This window comes from Vigna unguiculata, chromosome 7, assembly GCF_004118075.2.
Source record: "Vigna unguiculata cultivar IT97K-499-35 chromosome 7, ASM411807v1, whole genome shotgun sequence".
In the NCBI taxonomy this organism is placed as follows: Eukaryota; Viridiplantae; Streptophyta; class Magnoliopsida; order Fabales; family Fabaceae; genus Vigna; species Vigna unguiculata.
The window spans coordinates 28606976-28623912 of record NC_040285.1 but is presented as its reverse complement, the minus strand read 5'-3'; the positions used below and the strand labels follow the sequence as shown (position 1 = coordinate 28623912).

The following is a 16937-nucleotide window of genomic DNA, read 5'->3' as shown; positions in this document are numbered from 1 at the left end:
TTTTATTTAAATAAGTTGATCTAATAATGATTATCAACCAAATTTAGTTATTATGTGTTTTTTTAAAATTTAAATTACATTTATTACTTTAATTTATAATATTAATTTTATATATGTAAATGTATAAAAGATTAAAAATTTATTCAACCTATAATAAAATAGTCCCATGTTAACTTTTATGTAACATTATCATAAGTATTTATATGTAAATAGATAATAATACATGCACATATTAAAATATAAGACAAAAAATATTCATAAGCTAAAATCTAATTATAATTTGTAATTTATAAATTGAAATTTTCTAAAACAAATTACCTCTAAAGTAATTATAAATATTTTTGTTTAATTAAATTTATAAATTAATGAAATGAGTTATTAACTATTTTACCGGATAGATTCTATATTTCTGATTGAAATGATGTTATTTTTCACTCAAATTTAAATAATCTATAGTGTTAATTATTAATTAAATGACTTTCAATCTCCCTTTTATTTTTTTACCATAACATTCATAATGAAATAATGATAACTGTGACTACTTTTTTTCTTTCAATTCTATGTTACTATACATCACATGCATGAAGCTTTATTAAATGTCACCAAAACCAAAACTCATTAAATTGATCATTATTAGTTTTTCTCATAATATCTTAACTACAGTTAATTAACAAATGTATTATAACATATTCTGATGACAGATAAAAATTGATTGAAACTATAACTACAGACTGTTTATATTTATAGTATTTAATGTTCAACTTCTTAAACTTAAATTTCATCTTTACATTAATTAGACTAATTAAATCTTTAGGGTATTATTCCTATTACTATTACTAATCATATGTTTCTTCTCTCAATACTTATCATCTTTGTCTTCGTATTCTTCTCCATCCGTCCTTACTAGAAAATTTTCATATAATATTTTTACTATGCATTTAATAAATGATTCAACTGCTTATTTAAATTCTCATGTCATATACATTTAAATACAATATTCCAAAAATTTATTATAAAAACAAACAAATTAATTATATATATTAATGTAAATTAATATTTTATAATGTCATAATATAATTCATTTAAAATACATGATATTTTATTAATGTTTAAAATAAAGATTAAAATACTCTTTTGGTTTCTATTTTTTTTTATCTTATTCAACGTGGTCCTTTTTTTTTTCTTTAATTAAGTCTCAATTTTTAAATTAGGTCATTTTTCTTAGATTTGTATAAATATGTAATGTGTATCAGTTTGTAGTATTTTTGTTTTTATTTGAGTTTTTTTGTTCACTTGATTCAATTCTTAAATTTACTTTTTATTAAATTTAATCTGAATTTTGTTTTAGAATTGAACAATATTATCAATATCTAAATTGAGATCAAATTTATTATTTGTATAAATATTATTTTGATATAATATTTTGACTTGATGTAACAAAAACTAAACCACTGTATTTTATAAGTTTTTTCTAATTTTCTATTATTTGACTGTAGAAGTTCTTTTATTATTATATTCTTCTACATTAATTATATGTATTAATATTTAATAATGACACTATTATGTATTTAATAATGACACTATTATATATTTAACAATTTTTTTTGTATTTAATGTTTATTTCATAATATATATATATATATATATATAATATTATGGTTAAATTATTCCTCTGATCTCTATTTTCATAGAAAAATATTAATTTGGTCCCTATTTTGAAAAATTTAATGTAATCAAGTTGTCTTTTCCGTTAGTATTGTACGAACAACGTTAGAGAAGTGTCATGTGTCAGTTTGTGATTTTATTGAATTTTTAATTTTTTAAAAAAGTTAAAAATTTGTCACGTGTCAAGTTAACATTATGTCACGTGGTAGTGACAGTGTGATGTTGCGGTGGCAGTGCCACATGTCATTGTCACCCTAGGTGTCATCTCCTCGGTCTCAATTTGTTTCTTATATTTTTATTTTGTTTCAATTTAATCTCATTTTTTAATAAATATGAGCAAGTTTGTCTCTCTCCAAATTGAAACTAAATTTAATTTTTATATAAATGGTATATTTTTTAATTAAATTTGATATTTTTATTAAATAATTTTAACAAAATTAAGTTTATTTAAATTTATATTTTACATTGAACTTTATTTAAAATTGTTTTAAAGTTACTTATAGTAAGTAATGTTAATTAAAAAAAAAATTAATTCCAACTAACAAATATGTTAAACTTGTTTATTAATTGCATCTCAAATAATTTATCAACTTTTTGAAGTCTTTTAAAACTTATATTTTACATTGAACTTTATTTGTTATGATATTTTATTACATCATACTTTAATATTATTTTTTATTTGAATTTATATTTTATATAATTGTATATTTTAAAAATGTGTAAAATGCAATAATTTTTATACAAATGTTTGAGTTGGTTTAAAAATAACAAGATATCAATTCAAATGTAAAATATTAAATTAATTTTAAATAATTTTAAAAAATAAATTTAAATTTCTAAAACAATTAAAAAAATTCGAATGTAAAATATAAATTTAAATAAACTCAATTTTGTTAAAAATATATAATAAAAATATCAATTTGAATAAAAAATTCAATTATAATAAAAATATGAGTATAATATAATATATATATATATATATATATATATATATATATTTGTCTTAATTTGGAAAAGAACAAAATTGTTCAATTTAAAAAAAATTAGAGCTAAATTTAGACAAAACTAAAATATAGGAACCAAATTAAGATGAGAAAATGACACATGGGGTGACAGTGACACGTGGCACTGTCACTGTCATTACCATGTGGCACAACATCAACTTTACACATGTCAATTTATTTATTTATTTTTTAAATAAAAAAATTTAAAAAAACTACGAAACTGTCATGTGACACTTCTTTAACGTGTCAGTACAATACTAATGGAAAAAATCTGATTGCATCAAAAATTTCAAAATAAAGACCAAATTGAGACAAATAAAAAAAGAGTCCAAATTAATATTTTCTTATGAAAATGGAGATAAAAAACATAATTTAATCTAATATCATTTATAATATATTAATAGAAATAAAATATTTTTCTTTATTTTAATCTCTGTATGTAAATTACAAACGTCATTACTATATTAATATTGTATTTTAACTTAGGGTTGAAAACTGATCACTAACATTCCTATCGATTTTTCAAATCTTTTATTATTTATAGTGAAAGTATTTTATTCGATATCTCTCATCAATTTTATAAATTAAATGATATTTATAATGTCTCTTTTATTGATGATTTTAGATATTATGTCTCTTTTATTGATAATTTTACTTGTTTTACTTAGATCTATCTAATGAAACATCAATATAATTATCTCACGATTTTTAGAAATGTTAATGTCGTTGTAAATACCCAACACTCTGTTACCATAAAAATATTTAATTGTGACTTGGGGGTGAGTACACTTCTAATAATTTTACCACTTTACTTGCCTCTAATAGATCTATACATCAAACCTCCTACATTGACACTCATCAACAAAATAGGGTTGTTGAAAGAAAACATTGTCATCTTATTGAGACTGCAAGATCATTCTTTTTATCTACTAATGTTCCAAGTGTCTTTTGGGAGAAACTATTCTTACAACAACTCATGTTGTGAATCGGATCCCAACTTCACATAATTCTAATTAGTCTCCATTTGAAAAATTGTATGGTCATGTACCTGATGACTCTATTTGTTATGTTTTTGGATGTATCTATTTTGTTTTAAAACCACATGTTGAACGTATTAAATTATTAACTAAGTTTACTTTGTGTGACTTTTTGGGATACGATCTTAGTCAAAAGAGATATTGTTGTTTTGATCCAATTACTAAAAAATTGTATGTCTCAAGTCATGTTGTGTTTTTAGAACATATTTTATTCTTTTCTGTTCCACCTAGCTCACATTATTTGACTACACCTGAGTCATTAAAATTGATCCTTTTGATATTGATGACACTACACCTACTTCCATACCAACTCCAGAACCTATCTTAGCACCAATTATAGACATCGTACCAGAGGTTGTACCTTTTGATTTCCTTACTATGTCTGCTCAATCATCTCTTGAGGTTGTGGTTCCTCTGTCACATGTTTGACCTAGTCGTAATCGTAAGTCTACTCAATTATCAATTTTTGTTTATTCCTCTTATTCTGGTTCATTTGTTGCTTTTGTTGCCTCTATTCATTGTCTTCATGAACCTTCATCCTATAGAGAGGTTTTTGTGATCCACTTTGGCAGAAAGCAATGGTTAAGGAACTTACTGTCCTACATCATATTCATACATGGGATCTAGTTCCATTACCACCAGGAAAACATCCTATTGGATCTTGTTGGCTATACAAAATCAGATGGCTTAGTTGAAAGGTATAAAACTAGACTTGTTGCTAAAGGATATACCCAAGAGTATAACATGAATTATGACGAAATATTTGCTCTTGTGACAAAGATGACTACTGTTCGTACCTTTATAGTTGTCGCTTCTATTTTTCAATGGAACATTTTTCAAATGGATGTGAAGAATGTCTTTTTGAATGGAGATCTACATGAGGAAGTCTACATGATTCTACTACTAGGTGTCTCTCACAAATCTGGTGAAGTTCGCAAACTTTAAAAAGCCCTATATGGTCTTAAACAAACACCTCGTGGTTGGTTTCAGAAGTTTTCTACAGTAATTATCTGTCTTGGTTTTGTTGCTAGTCATCGTGATTCTACATTATTTGTCAGAAAAACCAATGCAGGACGTATTTTGTTATCCTTATATGTTGATGATATGATTATTACTGGTGATGGTTTTGGTGGAATTACATCTTTAAAAATTGCATTATCCCATTGTTTTTAAAGACTTGAGTGTATTGCGTTACTTTTTGGGTATTAATTTGCTTCTTCTTCCAAAGGTTATTTTCTGTCTCAGTCCAAGTATGTTGTTGACCTATTTGAGTGTGCTTGGCTTACTGACAACAAGATTGTTGATACTCCTCTTGAAGCAAGTGTACAATATTCCTCATCGTATGGTGTTCTTTTGACTAATTCTACTTTATATCGAACTACTATTGGGAGTCTGGTTTATCTTACCGTGACTCATCCAAACATTGCACATGTTGTTCATGTTTTTAGTCAATTTGTTTCAATTCCCACAATAGTTCATTGGGCTGTTCTTTATATTCTCAGGTATCTTCGGTACACTCAATTTCAGTCTCTTGTTTTCTTCTACATCGTCTTTAGACTTGCGTACCTATTGTGATGTAGATTGGAATGATGATCCTAATGATAAAAAACCTACTACTGGATGTGGGTGGTGCATCTTTCTTGGTGATTCACTTATATCATGGAAGAGTAAGAAACAAAATGTTATACCTTGATCTTCTACAAAAGTTGAGTATTGCATCATGACTTTGATTACCTGTGAAATTATTTTGCTGCGTTGGTTACTTATAGATATGAGTGTCTATCTGAAATATCATATGTCATTTGAAATATTTTGTTGTTATTCATATTGCTTTCAACTCTATTTTTAGTGAGCGAACCAAGCATATTAAAATATATTATCATTTTATTTGTCATTATCTTCAACTTGACACTATATATTTACCGTTTGTTCCTTTAGCTCTACAGATTGCAAATATATTTACCAAGCCACACTTCGTTTTACGTTTTCATTTTTTTATTTGACAAACTTTCAATGTCTTTAGCCGTAGCATTACGAGTTTGAAGAAATGTTAGCATAGATCCATGTTTTAGACTCATTTATTTTGTGACTTCTAAAGTTAGTTTTGTGTATATATATATATATATATATATATATATATATATATATATATATATATATATATATATATATACAATAATATATATATATTATTGTATATATATATATATATATGTTAGCATAGATCCATGTTTTAGACTCATTTATTTTGTGACTTCTAAAATTAGTTTTATATATATATATATATATATATATATATATATATATATATATATATATATATAACACATCTTTAACATTTTATATATATTCAATAATATACACTCTATATATATATATATTGTTTTTTACAATAAGATTGTATATACCATAAAAAAGTGTTACGCGTTTTAAGTAATCTGAAGTTCAGAGTACTAAGTAAAATATAAATATTTTTGTATGAGTTAAACAACTTAATAAAAACTTACATTAAATAAACTCGTTTGGTGAAGGCTACAAAATTATGAAAAACTAATAATTTTAAGTTTGGTAGAATGAATCATTTAATTCCAAAAGATGTATTCCTTAAACATTAACGAATTAAATAGGTTTTTTAAAATAGATTGTCTTTCACGTCTACTTTTTTTTTTTTTTTCAAGTAGGTCTAGGTATATTATCATTTACATTTATGAAATAAAATAACTAAATTATGCTAATACCAGCAATCATGTTAAGTTTATGAGATAACAGTCATTTAAAAAAATTAAATTACATACTTATATAATCATAAACCATTATATGTAAAGCTATGAATAAAATTATGCTACTTTGTATAATAATTATCTTAATAACTACGTTTAAGATATTTTCTAATTAATTGACATTATAGAAAAAGCACGAGAAAGTATTAGCATTACAATTTATTCTTTTGACCTGCTTTCTGTGTTGAACCTAGACATTGGAATTCACAAAACATTTGATGACATATCTTGTTCACACTATAGTAGTAGACAGACCCACATAAGATAATGTATATATTCAACTTAATTATGAACACCTAAAAATTATTGAAAAGGAAGAATCAACTTTGAATCTGCAGAATGTATTTACAGTCTATTATAACAATGACGGAATCCAGAGAACTAGGGACTGTAGTTGATCCAAAACCCCTCAATTTTCACATCAACTTAGGACCAGATCCTTTAACGGGTTGTTGATACTGAACCACAAGTTGAACTATATCTAATAAAATGTTGTACAACATAATTCATTAGACTATTATATGCATAAGTCAAAGTTCATTCGGCACTCCTTTTCTATCAATTATTTTCAAGATCCAATTAATCCCTTTTTGCGAGCATAAGCAGTAATCGTGACAAGCGTCAAAGCAGAAAATAATCCTGCGGTGATAACTACCTGCAAGAAGAAATACCACATTATCATCAAAGTCCAAAATTTTGCATATATATCTATACACTTTTTAAAAATAAGTTGATATCCTATAATAAACTCCACACAAGTATTTATCAAAGTATACCTGCTTGTATTTTAAGAAAAAATGTATTAGCAAGTTAAACATTTGATTTCATCTTGATTAAAACTTGCTTCTAAAAAACAAATAGTTGCATACATTAGCAAATGCCATATATATTATATACATACACTCATAAACAGTAATAATTTGCATACCCATTTGAACATGTAACCATGGTTTTGGTTCCAAGTATATGGGATATTCATCCCAAATATAGCAGTTACCAAAGCGTAGAAAGATAGACACACAGTTCCAGAGCTAAGAAAGAGCTCTAGCTGCACAAGAATTGAAGACCAGTTAGCAAACTCATGAAAAAGAAAAACGACATAAGAGAATACTGATAAATGAAAGGCACCTGAATAAGCTGATTACGATGATTGTCAAGCTGCAAAATGGAAAAACTTAACATAAACTTCATGTCATTAAACAGATACCATATTTTCAATAACTTGCTAGCTACTTACTTGAATATTAATATAATCTTCAGTATCGTCAATGTACTCTCGCAGCTTTAAATGAAAAGAAAAAGGTAAATAATTAGGTTAAAGTAAAGCTATATTGAACAGCAGATTCAGAGTTGAAGTAAACCTATACAAGTAAATAGCACAGACTTTACAGAAACCAAACAAAAATAAAAACAGTAAACTTGTTTTCAATCTCTTAACACGTTGCACAACAAATAAATTTTCAGCAAACTAGACAACATAAATTAGAGATAGAATCACAGGCATCATAATATTTAATGACAGAGGCAAATGTGGCACAGCAAAGATCCAAGTATGATCTATTTGGTCCAAAAGAAAAAACATCATAAATCAATCACTCATTCTCAGCAAGAAGATCGAACAAATAGTATATCATCTCACAAAGCTACCGTGAAGAGTTTTTAAAAAAATTGTACAAAGTTCTTCCGAAACAAGATTTTTGAATATAAACAACAAAATTCTACTTTAAAACAGGGAAGCAGATAGAAAAAGGAAGAGAGAGAAAAATGTAAAACCCCTTTGTTAAACCTTAATTTCCTAGTGTAAGAGTATCAATTTGGTCAAACTCTAACATGCTTAGTAGTCAGAACCAAAAATCTCTACCCAATAGGTCAGGCCTTGGGTTCACGATCTAATGATCGGAATACTAAATAGATCAATGAGAAACAAACTTTTCTCCGTATGTACAAAGAAACAATCTTCCAAAATTACTTTATATCCGCTGTCATATAAAAAAATTAAGATTTACTGCTCCTATTGCACATGTTTACACATACACAATGGTGACACTTACCGTGGTTAACTTGTTCAATGTGTGATCAATTTCACTAAAATAAGCCTGAAAATTGAATAAACACCATCAATAGCAATTTTTCCTCATTAACATAATGGAACTTCTTCCAACTATTTTTGAAACAAGTAACATAACCTCTAGTAACATTTCCAGCTCTTCCACATCATTTTCATCTAAACGAACTGTTGCTAGACTTGCTCTACTGGCTCTAGATATCTTTGATCCTATGGTGGGGGAGGCAGCAAACCAATTTGCAGCACCTGAACCACTGACTGGTGATGATGAACCACCTTTTCTTGACAGGTATAGGTCAGCCATATCATCATCATCATCCAGCAATTGTTCAAGCTCGTCTCTGACCTGTACCAAATAACAAAAACTGGGGATGGAAGAAGAAAAGGGATGTGCTGTTTTCTACTTAAAACTGATAAAGCCAGTTTACAGTCACATTAAACTAATTATATTTAAGAAAAATACAATATTTACTTAAAAGAATGCAAAATATCAGCAGCAATGAGGGGAAGAGGCTACAGAATATATTTTCATAAAAGAAAACAGGCCTTTTTCATATGAAAACTTGGCTTACCTTTTGAACTCTAGCAGTCAGCCTTGTCATTGCACTCTTCAGTTTACGAACTCTGTCCAAATTACGACTGCTAATCTACAGATTACATTAATCTAAAGTTCATTAAATAAAAAAAGTTATGAAATAAAGGAAAGAAAGGGAACTATAGCCATCCACGCTTCAAGCCAGACAACAAAATACTTCTTTAATAAAGCAGGCATAATTAGAATGAACACCTTGGAGATGACAAATATAACAAAAGGAAATTATGATATATTGAGAGGAAGAAAATTTTATACGTATAGAAAGGGTATGGACCAAGGATCCCAGATCAAAACCATAACATGAAGATAAAGAATTCAATAATATATGTACCTTGGAGGTAAGTTCATCTAATGCAGGATAAGCTGCCATCTCCAATTCTGTTGTACGTGCAGCAAGAAAACTACAAATGGCTTCTAAAGCAACCTCCAGTGCCCGAAATTCAAAGGGTGACTCTACGTTGCATAATTTAGATCACTCAGATATCGAGGACAATAGATGATGCAAATAAATAAAGATATTTATAAGAATAAGAGATGCAATCATTAAGTTTATTCATTACTTATGGTTCATCATTGATATAACATACCATCTTCTTCCGCTGCTTCAGCGTCATTTTGGCCTCCAAGATACTCTTTACCATCTCCTTGCTGTTGAAGACCGGCACTTAATCGAGGCAACCGCCTCTGCAGTTCCTCGACAACCGGGATCACATTTTCATCTGTTGGATCTCTCAGCAATACCTATACCATAATTTAGATACAATTGGGAATTCAGGATGTGGAACCAATGTCATCTCAATTGCAAGAAACAGTTATGTATTGGACAAAGGACCAAATGTTTGATACACGAATTCATAAATATAAAATTTTCTTTACTGAGAGATATTCTTGTAGGTATATTCTTGTACAAAAGTGATATATGGTATATTCTTGTACAAGAGGGTCAATATCCTGTAACTAGTTAAGCAAGGCAAAAGAAGACATCTCTTCCCATTCCTATCCATTTTATTCAATGAACTTGACAACAAAAACAAAAGTTGGTCGCCAAAATTTGATCCATTCTAGATTAGTCTGGTCATTAAATGCAAGAGTAGGATAAAATGCTAAGAGAAGCCCATCTACCATCCCCAAATCCTCATGTCTCAATTAGTTAAGGTTTTCAATTATCAGTACCCTAGAATAAAAAGTCAAAACTGGTTCCCTAAATTAATCTGCATAATGTTCTTATTTATTCTCTAATCTAGACCCTCGAGAGATGAAAGCAGACACATGAGAATTAAAAGCTCACTAACCTCTTCAGCGGTGATAATTGCTTTGATATGCTGGAAGGCAAGATCAGAACAAAAAAACAAAAAAAAAAATGAATAAACAGAGAGGAAATTGTAATACAAGAAAAACAAAAAAACAAAACCAAATATGTGGTGGACCTCCAAGTTAAGAACAATAGCCTTCTCACGACCGAGAATGGTGGAGGGATAAGAGAGCAAAGGATCAAGGATTCTGAGATCACGCGCATGAATCTGAACCCGATTCATGATTGCATATTTGTCAACGTCGAGCAATGAACCATGTCCAGTAGCATCAATCAGAATCCAACTCCTCGAAGACTGTGTCTTCTTCTTTACAACTGTCATTGCCCCTGGGTCTGCAGGGACGACACTCCCATCCCCAGCCATCCCTTTGCTCTTTCCCACTCCAAATTCCAAATCACATGCTCCAATACCAAACTCAATTCAAAATTCAATTCAACTCCAAACTCAATCTCGATTCAATTCATCACACAGCTAGCTATTTTCCTCACACCCCTCTTGCACATTTCATCAACAGGCCAATTGAGTACCCGAGGTCCTCCTCAAAATATATTTGTTTCTAACACCACTTTGAGGAATTAGATTCCCACAAGGAACAAAGATAGGATATCACAGAAAACAGAAAGAAACTTTTCGCTTCTTATTTTTTCCTTTTCCTGGAGAAGGGAAAACCGACAAACTAAGGTTGTAGCTTAATTTGTGTCTCTCTTTAATGCTGTGAGGTTCATAGAGGGAGGCGCTGCTAGGCATGAGATGCTGAGGGTGAAGAAATAACTCAAATAAACATGAAATTGAATTGAAGTGCTTTAAAATATGAACTTAGTTTATATAGAATGAGATTCAGCTCAGGCTAGTTATGGTGAGGTCCACCGAGTCACCCAATGAGATGTCGCCGTTGAAATAGAACAAGGGTAATGTGGGAAATAAGGGTTAGGGTTAGTGTGTGGTTCGGTGGTGCTTGGCTGACCCACCTGACACACTGTACGGCGGATCCTTATTCTGGCTTCAGTGTGTTCTGTTTTTGTTTGGCAAATTGGTTTCTATTGTATTATTAATTATCAACAACAAATTAGTCAACAAAATAGTTAACTGTAACTTCACTCTCAGAATCGTTATCTTTTTTCCCACTTTTACTGTATTAAAAAACTTTGAATTATGCGTACTAAATCATTTCATTAGAAACACATTTGAATAAGTTTCAATTAGATGACATTTTATAAAATTATTTATAAGTATATCATTAAAGAGAAATACTCTCAAGTCTAATTGAAAGATCATCTATCTAAGTTTTATCTTGCTCATTTGTATTTTATATTTGTATAAAAAGTATCTATATTTGTTCACCTCCTAGCAGATATTACACATCAAAAAGTGATCCATCAACTCATTTTAACATCAAAAGTATGAATGATATAATCATGCTATTTGTGAAAAAAAATAATAAAAACTAATATATTTTTTAAAATTTATTAGAACCAAATAATTAAATATTGTAAATATTATATACAATTTATTACTATTTTTATTTTTCAAATATGTTCAGCTTGTTAATACACTTTTATTTAATAAATTGTTTTTTTTTCTTCCTTGATATTAAATTAAAGTTGATTGTTTTTTTCATTTATCTTTATTTTTTTGTCTAGTTGACTGTTTATAATTATTTCTAATGTAAAAGGTAATTCTTTCTTAGATGCTTTAGTTTATTTTACCCTGTTACTACATCCCCATGAAGCTAGTTGAATATATGATTCAAAGCGAGTATTTTATTGATGTTAAAAGTAAGTAATCTTATAGAAGGAATCGCGTTGTCTTGTTTTATTCACAAAATAATTGAAACTTTTGTTTCTTTCATTATTAATATAAAATCCTTTTTTTTCTTAGTTAGAATACATATTTTTGTAAAAACGCTCTCATTTATAGATTTGAACATGTAATACCTGTGGGATAGGAAAGAGAAAGTTAAAAAGGGAGGGGGAAATTTCTTTTGACGTGCAGATATGTAAAGGGGTTATAGAATATAACTGTGGAAGTTAATCTTATCTTATAAGATAAAAGCTGAAGTATAAGAGAATGACTTGACTAAGAAACTGATCTGCAGCAGTGAAAATAAACAAGAGAATTAGTTACAGCTTATCACATACTACAACATCCACTCCTATAAATACTAGTATTCTGCACTTGTGAACATCACAAACCAAAATGAATAGTGAGTCACTTTTGAAGTTACTCTCAGGAAGCTGTCAAAATTCTTGAAGAAGAAAAAAAGGAGAAAAAAAAATAATAAATTGTGTATTTCTTTTTTATATACTACTATGCTGTGTGGGATGTCCCTAATCCCATATTTCTTTCCACTTATTATTTTTATGTTGTTTTATTGTGCGAGATGTGTCTAACTTAATTTTTTAATTTATTCTATTTCTAAATATAGATGTATGTAAATATATTATATTATTATAAATAATAATAATATATGTATTAACTTACCGTATATAATTATTATTTATTTTGTTTTATAATATAATTTTAAAACTAAATTATCAATTTTGTGTAAAAAAGTTATCATTATATTCTTTCAGTTTAAATTAATTTTAATTGGAAGTTCTTTTTTGAACATTTAAATGAGTAAGTTTTATTTAAGATGAGATATTCTTGATTTATTAACCATAACAAAATTTATTTATCCGGACTAACTATTAAAAAAATAATTCCAGTATAAGTACAAAAATCACATAAACATTATACTAATCATTATATTATTTATAGTTTTAAACGGCTTAAAATTTTAAATCAATGTACTTCCTACTTACAAAAATTTCATTTTAATTTTAAACTAATTCTAACTTTAAATTCAAAATGTTTAATAAAAAATTGTGAATTTTAATAAGAATATTAGTATAACATTTATATAAAAATTAAGGTATAATTATTGATTTAGTTCTCTAATTTTTTAGTTTAATTTATTTTGGCCCCTTATTATTTATTGGTTCAATTTAGTCTTCTAATTATTTTAATTTGATTCTCTCCGCTAGGTTGAAGTTAACACAGTGTCCATACGTGACACGTGTCAAGTCATGAAAATTTCAAATTTTTTTATTTATTTTTTCTAAAAATATATAAACGGTCACATGTCAAATTATAGTCATGTCACGTGGCAGGTTATAATCGTGTCACTGTCACGTGTAGGGATGGCAACGGGTCGGGTCGGACACGGATAGTGCCTACCCGCAACCCGACCCGCAAAAAAAAATCCGCCTGTTACTCGTCCGTTTACCCGTCGGGTATCCGCTTAAAAAATACTCGCGGATATTTTTAAAATCCGCGGGTACCCGTGGATACCCGATACCTGTAAACATTTAAAAAAAATATGTATTTTATAAAATTTTTAATATAAAATTATAAAAATAAAATATAAATTAAATTAAATTATAATTATAATTATAATTAAATTTTACATAATAAAATATATTGTTACTTCTAATTTTAATTAAATTTAACTTAATAAAATATAAATTAAATTTTAATTTTAATTTTTTGCGGATAACGGGTATCCGCGGGTACGGATAGTATGATACCCGTACCCAACCCGTTTATAAGCGGGTATTAAAATACCCGCTACCCGTGGGTAATAAATACCTACGGGTAGTAACTATCCATCGCGGATTTTATCCGCGAATATCCGCGGGCACGGGTATTTTTGTCATCCCTAGTCATGTGACAGACAGATTACAGTCGTGCCACATGATAATGGTAATAGTTGGTTTCAATTTAATATTATTTGAATTTTTGATTCAATTTAGTCTCTTTGTTCTTTAAAACGCTCAAATTTGGTCATTTCTTATTTAAGAACAATTTAGTAATTAAGCTTAATCACAACTTATCTATATATGTTAAAATAATTTTGTAAAATTTATACATCAATAAAATAATTTGAATATTTAGGTGTAGTGATTTAATGTATAAATTCAAAAAAAAAATATTTTAGCATGTATATATAAGTTGTAATTAAGTTTATTTACTAATATAGTTTTAAATTGGAGAACACAAAATTGGATTGTTTAAAAAATATGGGGACTAAATTGATCAAAAAATTTAAATAGATGACTAAATTGAAAGTAATTACTATTACTGTCACGTGGCACAATTGTGATTCGACACGTGACGGTTTATATATTTTAAAAAGATTAAAAAACAATTAAAAATTTCACAAATTGACACGTGACATGTATGAACACGGTATTAACTTCAACTTAACGAAGATTATCAAATTGACCTTTTTAAATAATTGGGGACTAAATTGAACCAGCAAATAATGAGGGGACCAAAATGAACAAAAAAAAAATAGAGAACTAAATCAGTAATTATACAAAAATATTAAATTTAGTATCAATCTGGATAGAGACATAATTGCTCAATTTAAAAAAAATGACTAAATTGAACAAAAATAACAAATATCATGACCAAATTGAATATAAAAAATTGACCTTAATACGTGACATGATATTAGTTTGACACGTAAACATTTTTTTAAAGTAAAATAAAATTAAAAAAAAAAAAAACCACGCACGTGACAGTCAATATTTATCATCCATTAACTATTTTAACGGTGTTAAAAAAATGACGAAAATGTAACAATAAATTGACAAATCTTAGAACCAAATTGAATAAAAAAAATATTAAAAATAAATTGAACATTAGAAAAGCAAATCGGTATTTAAGTCTATAAATTTATACTTTTTTTTAACTTGTATTATTTTCATATAATAAAAGTTAAAAGCAATACATAAAAACAGATGACAAAGTAGGTCCCGACCATTCAATTTTCTTCCTACTTTTTCAATTGACAGTCATGTTTAAGTGAGGCTAATTGAGAGCGAGAGAGAGCGCAAATCCTGCATATGTTTTTCTAAATTTTGTTTCCTTTTTCGAATTAAATATATGCGAATCCCATTAATTTAATCATAATAATTGATAATTAGATAGAATTGAAATTCAACTTTGATTTTAGACCATACTCATGCTTAACAAAAGATCCATACTCTCTTTGCGGTAATTAAAAAAAAAAAAAGGGTATCCTTGAAATATCTTAATACTGCAAAACCATCCTGTAATCAACAATAATCATTTTCACACTTTTTTTATGCTTCATGAATCATGATTCCTTATCAAATGATGAATAGAAGGCTGAAGTAGCACCATATATAATCCTATATACTTAGTGAAACATTGTCATATAAATTAAAACTTCAAGCAATGAACAAAGTAGTTCAGAGAATATTTTTGTTTGCTAACAAAACCAACACAACGGTCAAACATTCATAAAATAAACTAAAAGATCACAGATTTGAGAGAGACTAAAATTACACTTACTCCAAATTGAATGGAAAAGTGTTTCAATGAAGTTGGAGGAAAAGAGAAAATACAACATACAAAGGCATGCAAATTTTTTAGAATGATAACAAAATTAACTTACTTAAAATTAGTTAATTAATTAATTAAAATAAATTTCAGATAGAAAAAATTGACAAATTAACTTATATATAAATTAATTTTAATTTATAAAAAAAGCTATTTTTCATTTTTAACTCATTTTAAACAAAATTAGATAAAAAATTTTCAAATATATATTAAGAATATAACATTAAAGATAAACAAAATAAAATGACATTTTCCATTTACATAGATATATAACTTCATTTTATATGTCAAAGTGAGAATTATTATTTTTTTTTAGAAAACTCTTTTCTTCTCTATAAACTTAGATTTCCCCAAAAATTCCCCTTTCTCTCCCAAAATTTTGAATCAACTTCCATAATTTTTGAGGAATCAACATTATTGGAGTAATCTATGCGGCCCTATTAAAACCTTTAGTCAATCTTCCTCTGTCGATTTCTTTTCATGGTGAGTTGGAAAATTCTACCCATTCTTTAAGAGCAATCCGTTTTTCCCTTGCATGCAAGTCCATATTCAATTTCACGTCGTCACCTCTTTCGTTTTTAATAAATCCTTTATGTTTATGATCTTTATAAATTTGCCTTGATCCTTGATCAGGCCTTTGATTTTGTAGTTAATGATTTTCACGTGTGACGCTATTTAGGTGAAGAGGCCAGACTTAGGTCAACTTTAACAGGTAAGGGAAGCTAGTTTCATTCTTTTATAATCTATTGTTTTATATTTGGAAAGAAATTAATTGATGGAATGATTGTTTTGATTGAAAGTTGTTGCAAAGAAATGAGAATTTCTTAAAGAGAAGTATAAGTTTAATGCATAATATCTGTAGTGGTGATTTGCAAGTTAAGAATTTGCGAGAGGAAGGAATTTTTGGGTTTGTACTATGAAGTTTCTAAGTGGGGTGAAACTACCCATTGTGAAATTGGTATGAAAGTACTCATGGAAGAGTTAGATGAGTAGAAACTTTATTAATTGAATGTGATTTTTGTAATTGCATGACTAAGTGATTCTTTTAGGTTTGGTTATTGGAGTG

The 16937-nt window shown here is 27.8% G+C and overlaps 1 protein-coding gene across 1 annotated transcript; it reads right to left on the bottom strand.

Moving 5' to 3' along the window:
- Window positions 1-6789: 6789 nt before the first annotated feature.
- Window positions 6790-11249, bottom strand: LOC114192249 (magnesium transporter MRS2-2-like). The gene is made up of 11 exons (XM_028081907.1): window positions 10574-11249; window positions 10439-10468; window positions 9734-9887; window positions 9478-9599; window positions 9124-9198; window positions 8673-8897; window positions 8538-8582; window positions 7724-7768; window positions 7615-7644; window positions 7415-7534; window positions 6790-7141 (listed from the first exon to the last, which is right to left on the bottom strand). The coding sequence occupies exons 1-11, from the start codon at window positions 10820-10822 to the stop codon at window positions 7055-7057; spliced, it is 1182 nt and encodes a 393-aa protein (XP_027937708.1). The 5' UTR covers window positions 10823-11249; the 3' UTR covers window positions 6790-7054.
- Window positions 11250-16937: the final 5688 nt, after the last annotated feature.

Bases quoted from the DNA above. Each gene is read 5' to 3' on its own strand.
- LOC114192249 (XM_028081907.1), bottom strand. From the start codon at position 10,822: ATGGCTGGGGATGGGAGTGTCGTCCCTGCAGACCCAGGGGCAATGACA. The intron at 8,583-8,672 runs GTTATGTTACTT...TTCAATTTTCAG, and splicing joins AGCTGGAAATGTTACTAGAG to GCTTATTTTAGTGAAATTGA. The intron at 7,769-8,537 runs GTAAGTGTCACC...TTTCATTTAAAG, and splicing joins CATTGAACAAGTTAACCACG to CTGCGAGAGTACATTGACGA.